The following is a 12,478-nucleotide window of genomic DNA, read 5'->3' as shown; positions in this document are numbered from 1 at the left end:
ACCACATTTAAGTGTAATTTAATTTTCCCACTTTTTAATGTTCTGTTTAACTTTTAAAATGTGATGATGAGTCCAGATCTTTCCTACTTACACTAGGTGTGATACATATACCTTTGGATTTTTGATTGTATGTAACTATAAGTAAAAAGCTACAGTGTTCAAAGCGCAAATGAAATCTTAAATTTTTCGTTGATCAAATAACCCGAATAAAGGACAATTATATGCTCAGGAACATCGGAAAACTCGCTTTGGGAATCAACCTAAGCATTGCTAGCAAGCTACAGAGTGTTCAAAACACTAAGGAACCTCTCATGAACCCACACCTGCCCTGCACTAATAAAATTTTAAAAATATTAGCTATGACCCGTCCTGCCCTGCCCTGCCCTGCCCCATTTAAATATTGCTCCACCCTGCCCCGTCAATTCTTTACCCTGCCCCGCCCCGCCCTTGACCTGCCCCATTGCCACCCTATCCTTGTCAACATATTAAAATTCATGAGCTCCGGCAATTAATAAATCAAGTGGATCCACTTTTGCATCTCCATTGTCATGTCGTCCATTATCATAAATGGATCACCTAAAGACTTTTTTGCTTCACCAAAAGGTTTTAGACAAGAAGATTCGCTTTCTCCTTTTCTGTTTATCTTGGTTATGTAATGTCTAAGAAGAATGTTGTCAACAGCAAAACTACATGACAAGATAAAAGGCTTTAACCCAAGTCTGAGAAATCAAGGAAAACTGCATCTCACTTACCTTTTCTATGCAGATGATTCACTCTTTTTTTTTTTTTGCAAAACTGAAATGATCAGATTGTACATCTTCATATGGTACTTTGTTCTTCAAAGCGAATTATGGTCTTCAAGTTAACTATGCAAAGAGTGTTTTTTGTCCTGTGAACGAAATGATCAACTTATAGGAAATAGCTGACACCTTGGGTTGTGGAGTAGGCTCTTTTCCCATTAAACAATTAGGCTTTCGGCCTTCCTTTGGGTCAAAGTCTCAAGCCACTACAATCTGGGATGGGAGGAAAAGTGCAAAAAGGAAGTTATCATAACATCACTCATTGGAAGGTAGGCTAGTACTAATCAATAGTGTGTAAAGGGATTTTCTGTGACAAGGGAATAGACAAAACAAGTCTTTCAAAAAGGGATACGGTTTCTACTGACAAGAAGGCTGGGGCATGGGGAACAAATATCTGAGGGTTCATAGTATTTTCTTGCAACACAAATGGCTCTAGAGTTTTAATAGGGAGGAGAGAGCTTTATGGAGAGATGTTATTACGGCTAAATACAGAGTTTCCATCCATGGATTACGAAACATCCAAATTTTCCTAATTCATGTGGTGTATGGAGGCATATGAGTGCACAGTAGGACTCTTTCTATCCAAGATCTCAACTGCAATTGAAAATGGTTGGAAATTAAGGTCTTGGACAGATATGTGACTTAAGCAATCACCTTGTGCAATCACCTCCAAAAAACCAGTACCCAACATTATTCACTATGGTGCCAAATTCTGAAGCATCTCTATCAGATTACAGGAGTGAAAAAGGCTGGAGCATCAGATTCAAGCGCAATATTAATGATTGGGAAATGGATAACTGCGCTCTTTGCTTCTCAGAAGCCATTGAACCACCCCCCACCCTTCAACTCCAGTCTGATTCTCTAAAGTGAAAATATGATCTTAACGGAGTTTTCACGGTCACATCCTGTTATCAGGGATAAATCCCGCTGTCATTAAAAATTGGCCTTGGAAATGCATTTGGGAAAATAGGGAACCTCTGAAAGTTCGATTGTTTTGCTTGGTTGATGACAAAAGAACCTTGCCCTAAACATGAAAATCTTCAGAAAAGGGGTTTCAACATATGTATTTGGTTTGCCTTCGTTGAAAGCAAAGAGACGACTCAACCATTTATTTCTTCATTGCTCCTTCAACTCATAGAGCTAGAGTGTCTTTCTCAGGACTACAGAAGAGCTGCTGTTAAGCTGAAATTTTATGAGGTCTGGGGAAGGAAATCAGGAAACTTGGAACACCATTCCATCAGTAATTTGGTTGATCGTTGAAAAGAAAAGATGTCCATGAACTATTAAGAAGATTTGCCTCTTTCAGGAATTGTTTCTTTCAACAAATAAACTAGAGCAAATTACACAAACCTGATGGATGCCACTTTCATGAGCAAAGGCATTAGCTCCAACAATGGCCTTGTGTGGCTGCACATGAAGTCCCGAATACTCCTCTACCTGCACGATAAAGGGTCAGCAGAATGCATATTGGAAGAATATTAACCAGTAAAAGATCACTATATTATGAGATAGTAGGGGTACAAACCATCTTGCTTGACATGAGTATATGTTGTGTATTAATCCCTGTATATAGGCCACCTAGTACTTGCTCTCCACGACACTTTAAGGCCATTACAACCTATTCCGGCATTGGACATGGTAAAAGGTTAATAAATGAAGGCCCGACATGCCCAAGATGAAAACCAAAGACAAAAGTTTCAGTTTTAACAGCACATAACACAACCAATGGCAGAAATTGGCTCCAAAGACCAAAATGGCAAAATACGGTTGCATGTTTGCAACTATTGTTTTGCAAAAGAATAATATTACGTACCACACAACTTCTAATCTAGTATCAGTCTAAATTTAAGATGTTAATTTAGTCTAGGAAGAGGTGGAATAGTTCCTTTTGTGGGGAGATTGCCTTACGAGATCATGGGAAATTTATTTGAAGACCTAACTTTTTGTCAAGGAAAGAACAGAGGGGAACTTATAGTCAAGGTTGTTTAATTAGTGATTCCACCCCTCAAATTTTGGAGCCCAAATCATGCACATAAGAGAACTGAAATTTCTCAGCGAAAAGCCCTCACACACCTCCTCTAAAGAAGCATTTCCAGCTCTTTCACCAATTCCATTGATGGTCACTTCCAATTGTCTTGCACCTGCACATGCTCCCTGAAATTGGACACGCTTTAATGTGCATACAACTTAAGTTGGCGTAAACAACTAGGTTCTCATCAACATTGAACCACATACAGCTAAGGTGTTGGCAGTAGAAAGCCCAAGATCGTTCTGGCAGTGTGTTGAAATGATCACATCTTCAACTCCTGGGGTATTCGCTTTTATTTTAGCAATTAATTGTCCAAATTCCTCGGGTACAGTGTATCCAACAGTATCAGGGATGTTAAGGGTTGTTGCCCCAGCTTTGATAACCTCTCCAAGGATATGATAAAGAAACTCTGGATCAGATCTGAGAGGAAAAAACAGGAAATAAAGTTTTTTTTCATAAAGTAAATTAATATTATTAAAGCTAGTACCAAGGAGGTAGTGCAAATAAACAGGAAAACAAGGCTCAGATCAGCAAAAAGAACAGATCCCAGTTAGCACAATGCATGAAAGTGGTTCCCATTGTCGATTCTAATCACTGAGCTAGTCTACAAACTTTTATACATGGCAACAGAATAAAACTTGGTAGCTTAACCCTCTTCTTTGAGATCTCAAAGCATCATACCAGAGAACTCCTTGACAGGAATAGGCAAATTACAGTACACAAGGTCTTATTATCTTTTAAGTGTTCCCTTGAAAGGGAAAAGAGTCAAACAATTCAAGGTCTCCCACGCGCTTGTTAAAAAGAATGCCATAAACATGTCTGTTTAATAAGACAAGTTTGGTGTTAACAAACTCTTGATGAAATTTTCTCCAGAAACTTTTCACAATTCTTCAGGATCATTCGCCAGCTAAATTACGAGTCACTTTTAAATAAACATCTGAATTTATATAGCACTATCTGTAAGCATACAACTATCAGTTCAACATATAAGACCATAACGAGCATGACTAGTCCAAAAAAGAAACAAGGAAATAATCCAATCTATTCCTTAGTCCCCGATTGGCAACTTTGTGGATAGCTAGCCTAAACTCAATAATTATCTCCATACAAGAAGAAAAAGTCCCAGAATCAACAATTCTAGCAATGATGATAGCTCAAAGCAAGTATATAATGCTGTGTGATAGGGAAACGAAAAGTTTAGATGCTAATTAACTTAAATATTATATTATCAATTTTATATTAAACTACTGCAAATGAAAAAAATATCAAAGTGATGGTAAAGAGTCTAGTCTACAGATCAAAGTTCAAATTTTGAATAACTTTACATTTTTGAAAGTTGTAAAAATGTATAGAAATGAAATGGTGTCAATAATTTTGGAAGGTTCAAAAGTGTAAGTATGAAGTCCAAACCTTCCAGCATCTTCAGGGCTAAATTCAACATCCTCACACCCAATACTCCTTGCATAAGCCACCATACTCCTAGCTTTCTCAACAACTTGATCTCTACTCATTTTCAGCTTATAATTCATATGTATCTCACTTGTAGCAATAAACGTATGAATCCTCGGTTTCTTAGCATACTTCACAGCCTCCCACGCCTTATCAATATCCTTCTTATTACACCTCGCCAATCCACAAATAACCGGAACATATCCCTCTTCATAAACACCATTCCCAACTTCCTTAGCTATCAATTTCACTGCTTCAAGATCAGCTTCAGAAGAAGCAGGAAAACCAGCCTCAATTATATCAACACCAAGCTTAGCTAACTGACGTGCAACATCCAGTTTCTCCTTTGTAGTCATTGTAGCCCCTGGTGATTGTTCGCCATCACGGAGAGTGGTGTCGAATATCCGGACGTAGTTTGGATCGGGAATGTGACTCGGAGTATATTCCGGTCTACGGCGGATGGAGCAGCGGACAATGGGAATGGAAAATGAAGAATTGGAGTGCTTGGAGATTGATGGTTTGAAATTGAAGAGAGTTTGGGTTTGAAGTAAAGGGTTTTTGGGACGGAATGAGATTAGTGGGTTACCGGAGATTGGATTATTTGCGGTGATAGACGCCATTGCCGGAGAAGAGAAATTGGAGTTTGCGAGTGCTGGTTTTAATGGCGGCTGGGAGAAGAGACTGAAAATTCAAGCAAGAGATAAATGAAATACTGTTAGTAATAATTAAAAATTGCAAAAATATAACTATAATTTGAGGTCCCTACTGTAAACCTAGCTATTTTTTAATAAAAGTCAAATTAAAGCTTTGACTTTCTTTGTTGATTTTTATTAGGATCTGTCAGATTCGATTATAATTTATATTGTATTACGATTCATTCGAGGGAAAATACTTGATTCGATTATAATTTATATTGTATTACGATTCATTCGAGGGAAAATACTTTTTTATTAAAGATATTTCAAATCTAAAACTTGACTTTGAGACCCTTTATTAAAGGAAAAGCGATTTTAAGCGATTTTATTCATTATACAATATGATAAAAGTAACACTCACTTTATCAAATTGCGTGGAATTTTTGGTGTTTTATATTTGGACTCTAAACTTGTGATTAAAAAAAAAAGGTACGAATATTATTGTATTTTTATATTTTATTTGATTATTAAACTTATACTCTGTTGTAATTTAAATTTTAAGTTTATTGAAGAAATCAGTAAGAGTTCGTTTGGATTGGCTAAAAATAAAAAGTCTAACTGAAATGAATTTTAAGTTTAAAAAAGTAGAGGATATCTACTTTTGATTTTTGACTTATTTTAAGTTAATTTTTATCTTGTCAAACATTTCCTAACTTCTTTTAAGTTACTTTTTATTTATTTTAAATTATTTTTTATATTTCTCAAACATTTTGAAAAGTCAAAAAATAAGTTCAAAATAACTTTGATCAACTTTTAAGTCAATCCAAACGGCCACTAAAACTTTTCTAACAATCAGCCCAATATCAAAAGCATGATGTATGTAATTTTAGGATACAATATTCATAATCTTAAATAATATGGAATATAAATTTATTTGTAAAAATATAATTATAATAATTAGTTATGTAATTTTAGGATATATAATCCGCTTGCCTCTCTCATCCCTCTCTCAATTTTGCTCACCTCTCTCCTTCCTCTCTTGATTTGCTCGTCTCCCTCCTCTTTCTCCTCGATCTTGCTCGTCTCCCTCCTCTCTCTCCTCGATCTTGCTCGTCTCACTTTCCTCTTAATATGTATGTATTTTGATATAAATCAGTTTGTATGTGTGTTTTTTTCTCCAAAACTCGAGAAAAACATACACTCTCCTCTCTTCTAGATCTCGTTTGCCTCATTCCTCCCTTAACATTTTGCTATTATTCATAATTAAGTAAACTATAAATTATAAAATGTCTAATATTTGCTATTTTATACTTTCTCGTATCCTAAAATTAACATTCTGGTTATTGTGAAGTTGAATGGTTGATGCTACTAATTACTTCAATGGTATTGCATAACAATAGTGTAAAATTTGACGATGAATGAAAATAAGATAATAACATCTTTACTATCTTTTTTGATAACAAGGTCATACTGCTAAAATAATCAGGTATAGGAAATATAAAGCCCAAATTGCCTCATATAACTATTTTCTTTACTTATAATTTAAATGAATATTAAAAATAGCCAGGGGCGGATCTAAGTTTTTGGGTGGAGTGTCATGGTATCCAGTGATCTCGGAAAAAACGTGGTATACATATGTGTATATATATAATAATTAAATATGTATTACTTATGTCACCCAGTGATTGTGTCATTGCAGGTTTGAACCATAGCAGCAACATCTATTTTTTTTTGCTTGCTCCTTTTTTTCTTTTTCTTTTCTTTTTCTCCATTCATTCTTATTTATTTACTATTCTTATTAATTCAAATTGATCCCTTTTCATAATTAATTTTTAATTTTTATTGCTTTCTCTTGCACTTATCATTAATCTATTGATATGAGTGTAACATATTAATTTTTTAATTAATTAGTGAGTATGGAATTATGAGCGTCAAATGAATATTACTTTAACTACGAAAACATAAGTTTCAAAATGTTTTTTTCTAATTTAAAGGTTTTTTCGATTTTCACCGACGTTTTTGCTAAGTAAGATGAATATGCTGAAACTACAATTTTTCTTTCCCAACTATATATCTCCAACAACACATAAAGTCAATGAAAGATGAATATATTATGTTAATATTATTAGATGGTTTATACAAGCTCAAATTTTAATGTAAATTTATTTTCTCAAAGTTTCAGCGAATAAGACATCTAATTCCAAAAAGAAAATAAAAATTGAATTGTTTAGTTATCTCTAATTACATAATATCTAAAAGAAAATATTACTATATGCACATTTGATCGATTTGTTTATAAAAATAAAAAAAAATAACCTGAATTGTAACCCAAAATTAAAGCAACCGATTCTTTTATCTTACATGAACGTTGTGGCACTCCCGACCTTCAAATCCTAAATCCGCCTCTGAAAATAGCAATAATTGGACATAATAATATATTTATAATTATTAATAAATTTGTTGAAATAAAATATGAATAAAAGACGTGAACACATAACTTTACAAAAAGTTGTTAGTTCAAAGCTACAAAACTTAAAAATAATGGATCGTTTGGTATAGTATATAAAAATAATATACAATTTGAGTATATTAGTAATGCATGTATTAGTTATACTTGTATTAGTTATGCATGGATTATTTGTTAAGCATTGTTTGATTTGGTATGTTAAAAATAATATGCATTGTATAAAAATATTTATTTATAGAAGTATCATTCACAATTATGATGAAAAATATGTAAAAGTACTTTTCTGGAGTAATTGAATTTTCAACCAAATCAGTGCATGTACTATATCATTTGCATTAATAATACCTACCTAGAAATCTATGATATCAGTAATACACATAACATGAAAAAATACATCAAACAAATTATTAATACATAAAATTAATGCATGCATTATTTTTACTAATAAACTCTACCTAACGACCCCACTAATCCTACAAATTATAATTTTCACCACCAATTATAATTTGGTCCCTCTTTTATAATCCTATTCAAACGCTTTAATTGTCAACATCGGGAATTATCCGCAGAAAAGTTTCATTAAGAAAAATAATTAAAAACCTCTTTACAAAAAATTTATCAAACACCAAAAAGTTAATAATTTATAGGTATTGCAAAATTGATTTATTTATTTTTTAAAATAAATGCTTCTGTTCAAACTTGTAAGAGCTTAACCAAAAAAAAAAAAAAGAGTACTTTATCTCCTTAAAAAAAGGTCGAACTTATAAATAGATCTTTGAATTTGTTGGGTTTTTTGTCAGGTACCTTAACTACGTCATTTTTCTATTGAATCATTGAACTACCCATAATTTGTTCCTTATAAACACTGTTGACTAATTTTGGTCAACTTTTTTTTTGTAAATGTTTTCAATTGTGTTCCTATTGTAATGATTTTAATTGAAGGAATGAAGACAAACTGTGTGTTAATCTCATTTTTTTTCTAATGTGTTCAAATGAGTTGAAGTAAGCACAATTATTCTCGAACATTTTCACCATCAATTGGACTATAATGAGTTCTGGAACAACATATTTATCCTCTATCAATACCCTTCACAATATCTGGTTCCATATCAACCAACGGTGTTTAAAAGAAACAAATTGTAGGTGATTCAATGATTAAAAGGAATAATAAATGCACAAGTACCCCTCTAGACTATGACCGAAATTTCAAAGACACACCTAAACTAAACTAAGGTCCTATTACCCCTTGAACTTGTTTTTTTGTAATTTTGTGCACCTTTTTGGCTTATGTAACATCTAAATATCTCTCATGCGCCTCAATTGCGTGGAGTCACGAGTGTGCCACGTAAGACAAAAGGTGCACAAAATTACAAAAAAAAAAAAGTTCAGGGGGGTAATAGGACCTAAGGTGTGTCTCTGAAATTTCGGTCATAGTCTAGGGGTACTTGCGTTTTCCCTAGGAACAAATCATGCATAGTTAAGATATCTGGGGGAAAAAAACCAACAAGTTTAAAGATCTGTTTATGTATTTGGCCAAAAAAAGAAAAAAGTCTTTCACTAATAACCAACATGTATTGTGATACTTACATAAAATTTACAAAGTACAACGACCGTCATTTTACACGATGCTCAATATGAATTTATTATAATGTGACAACGATATATAACATATATATTCAGTGTAACATCATCGATAATACATGTCAAAAATGGTGATATATATTTACTTTGTCTTAGATATAGAGACGACCTCTTTTACCATGAGCACTAATCAATTCAATTTGAATTTCAATTTCACCACATTCTACATGTTGCAATCTAAGAAGCATATTTTGTGTCATTTTTCCATTTTCCCATAATATGCAACTTTCATCAGATAAGCAATTTTCTCTATTTGGTTGAACCCTATCCACTTTCACACCATCTGGGAGACCTTCTAATCCCATATTTATAGCATCAAGATATGGTTTTATGTCTATATTTGCATCTCCCATTTTGTCATCTGCTGTGAATGTATCTTTGTCATACACTGTCTATCAAAAAAAATTAAAAAAAAATTAGTCAACCAATATACACACTACAAGAAAATATAGAATTTATCGTTAATCCACAGCTAAATGAAATTAACATGAAATTTTTTGCTCTTTAATTACAAAATTTTATCTGACGTTAATTTCTCATTTTGTCACAACCATATATTCGTTGAACCAAGTTTAAGGCCAGAGAAATATTTATAATTTGTTTGGTCAAACTTCTAAAATCAACTTGTTTTGAAAGTATTTTTTCAAAAAATTACTTTTGATGAGAATCCAATTATGTTTGATCAATAAATGTTAAGGGAGATAGGGGTGAAACTTATCCGCACCGGGTGTTTACACCAATTCAATACATGCACGCACGTGTTTAAATTTACCGTTCATTTTACCCAATCTTAATTAATTAACATGTGTTTTACTTCATTAAATCACATAATAATGAATTTTGGTGTAAACACCCGATGCATGTAAGATTTTTCCAGATAGCTAGATATGTATTTCTCTTTTATTACCAATTTAAATTTTTGGACAAATTGAACACACAATCCAAACAATGTTTAATGTTTAATATATTGTATCCTCATTTTATAAAATGAAATAAAATCTGAAATTATATATACAAAAATTGAGACTTACTAAGGTAATAGGAAGGTTGGGATCATAGAGTGCAAGGCTCAATTCCTCATTCCACACAGGATTGCAGTTCTCTTTGATAACTCGAGTCTTTGATTTCTATAAAATTCATAGAAAATAAATTTTCATTAACAACATAAAAGTTACGATAGTCAATCGTGTGAACAGTTTTCTAAATAGAATATTATTTTTGTTGAGAAAGGTAAATAAAAAACTATTCTTATCATTCATGTCAAGTTATAAATCAATATTATTTATAAAAACTTTTTTATAATGATATGATAATACAAATATTTTTTTTAATGCATAGAACGTAAACTCTTTAAAGACGATAAATAACGAACCTGGCCACCCATCGTGATGACAACATAGGGATCACTACAAAAAGAATCCCTAATAGCAAGATTAATCCCTCTACGAACTCTAATTTTCAAAACTCCCAATACATTCATCTTTCTTCTTCTTTTTTTTTCTTTCTTTTCCCTCTCTCTTATTATGCATAGAAATTAAAAAGAATTAAATTATGTACCAAAAAAAAAAAAAGTTGAAGAAGAGTACTCAAATGAGATCCTCAGGACTTAGATATTTAAGGTGAGCCTCAAAAATAATTGCAATATTCTCTTCTTTTTTAAATGTCTCAAATTAATGACTTAATTTCAATTGAGAGGTTATTTTCTTAGAATAGTATTCCATATATTCACTTTTATTTCTCTATTATTTTGAAAAATAAATTTTCATTTTTACTTGTTACTTATAGTATATTAAGTTTTTTATATTAATTTTTTATACATAATATTAACTTGTTATTTTCCAAGCCATTTTGCAAGACTAAATATCAGGAGTAGGCTTTAAGTATTTGATTCGGAATTTTTATATTTTGAGTTTTGTATGGATAGTTAAAAATAGAAAATATTTTTTCAATATGGTGTATTTAGGTAAGTTTTCTTATCAAATGTGGTTTTGCTCTTTAGGATTTATAAAAGGGGAAATTATGCGGATAAATAAATATATACTAGTTAATTAGCTAACATAGCTATATGCTGAATTGATTACGCTATAAAACTTAATTTTAGATGTAATTACATCGCCTTTCTCCTCTATTCCTCTCTCCTCTTTTATACATATACAACTAAAAATATAAAATACAAATCATATTATATATATAGAATTATATGACAGATATACTGTCACGCCCGAGCTACCCCCGAGACGCGGACACGAAACTTAGAACCACAAGTGATCTCAAGCTAACCCTGCTGGCATGATCATGAGCATACTAAAGATAATAAACTGATGCAAAAGCTAAATCATAATTAAATCTGAAAAGATGGGGAATACCCATATTCTATAACTGAGATATTTGAAAACAATGAGTTTAATATAAAGGAAATATTAACTAAATACTAAGCTGAATCTAACTATGTCTAAAAATAACCTCTAAACTGGACTAGAAATACGGGGACAAGCCCCAACTAAATCTAGCAAAAACTGAAACTAAATGACTAAAATACTGAAATGAAAATCATGACTGTTGTCCTCGGAGAATGAGGACTCACCACTGAATCTGCTGAACTGGAGATTGGAAATCGATCTATGCATGATCTGGACGCTGAGAACCTGAACCTACATCACGAGAAGATGTAACGCACGTATACGTCAGTACTTAAAAGGTAATGAACATGTAGAATAGAGTAAAGCTGAAATAAAACATAATTGAACACGCATAAAAACAAGTATATAATCTGACATGATAAACTGAATTCTGATCTAACTAGATGCAATGACCAATTTATAACATGCTGAAACTGAATACTGAATATACTGATAAATGGTCAATGCAGAGAGTCTGCCTGATCTGTGGGAGCAACTAATAACCGATAATAAAAACACATGAGCTAAATGTGGAATCTGATGTATACGCCCCACTGAGAGGAACCAATATACTCTGCCAAAGGTATAAAGGCATGCTGGCGTGATCACTAAACTGATTGTCCACAAAGGGGACTTACAACCTACTTGGCTAGTAGTTCTGGGACTATTGGGTACGCTGAACCCTAGTCCAACTCGGTATTATGCTACTCCCATGGATTTATATAGTTAATTGATTATGTTTGAATTTTCTGTAAATACTGGATAGCTCAAAACTGAACATGCAAACTGAGAATGCAACATTTTAAACTGATAATGATGCATTAAAAACTGAGGCATGTATAACTGAATGATTGAAATATTTAACCTAACATGTGTAATTCAAGGACTAAAGAAATACAAAGCTAGGGTTCTGAAATTCATGCAATAATCTGAGTAATAACATGATAATCTGATTTTGGAACATATATTTTATAAGTTCATGAAGTTCTAGAAACCCTAGGTTTAATCATGATATTAGAATCAAGAATCTGACTGAAAACTAGGGACCCAATGGGTGA

At 32.5% G+C, this 12,478-nt stretch overlaps 2 protein-coding genes across 2 annotated transcripts in view; both read right to left on the bottom strand.

Annotated features, from left to right (window-relative positions):
• Positions 1-4,979, bottom strand: part of LOC107023302 (2-isopropylmalate synthase B) — a 10,591-nt gene extending 5,612 nt beyond the window's left edge. Inside the window, 7 exon segments of the mRNA NM_001323444.1 lie at positions 2,151-2,224; positions 2,227-2,229; positions 2,231-2,237; positions 2,326-2,418; positions 2,874-2,954; positions 3,036-3,249; positions 4,240-4,979. Of these exon segments, the coding sequence (NP_001310373.1) occupies positions 2,151-2,224; positions 2,227-2,229; positions 2,231-2,237; positions 2,326-2,418; positions 2,874-2,954; positions 3,036-3,249; positions 4,240-4,898 (1,131 nt within the window). The 5' untranslated portion in view covers positions 4,899-4,979.
• Positions 4,980-8,916: 3,937 nt separating this feature from the next.
• LOC107022354 (protein C2-DOMAIN ABA-RELATED 7-like) lies at positions 8,917-10,551 on the bottom strand. Its single transcript, XM_015222990.2, has 3 exons — positions 10,394-10,551; positions 10,053-10,148; positions 8,917-9,413 (listed from the first exon to the last, which is right to left on the bottom strand). The coding sequence occupies exons 1-3, from the start codon at positions 10,499-10,501 to the stop codon at positions 9,114-9,116; spliced, it is 504 nt and encodes a 167-aa protein (XP_015078476.1). The 5' UTR covers positions 10,502-10,551; the 3' UTR covers positions 8,917-9,113.
• Between the last annotated feature and the right edge of the window lie 1,927 nt (positions 10,552-12,478).

The sequence above is a fragment of the Solanum pennellii genome, chromosome 6 (assembly GCF_001406875.1).
Source record: "Solanum pennellii chromosome 6, SPENNV200".
In the NCBI taxonomy this organism is placed as follows: Eukaryota; Viridiplantae; Streptophyta; class Magnoliopsida; order Solanales; family Solanaceae; genus Solanum; species Solanum pennellii.
This window is presented reverse-complemented; position numbering and strand designations above follow the sequence as displayed.

What these genes read in the sequence shown, in the direction of transcription:
- LOC107022354 (XM_015222990.2), bottom strand. Translation starts at nt 10,501, where the DNA reads ATGAATGTATTGGGAGTTTTGAAAATTAGAGTTCGTAGAGGGATTAAT. An exon ending in TCATCACGATGGGTGGCCAG is followed by an intron (nt 10,149 to 10,393) that starts GTTCGTTATTTA and finishes TGAATTTTATAG; the next exon opens with AAATCAAAGACTCGAGTTAT. An exon ending in CCAACCTTCCTATTACCTTA is followed by an intron (nt 9,414 to 10,052) that starts GTAAGTCTCAAT and finishes TTTTTTTGATAG; the next exon opens with ACAGTGTATGACAAAGATAC.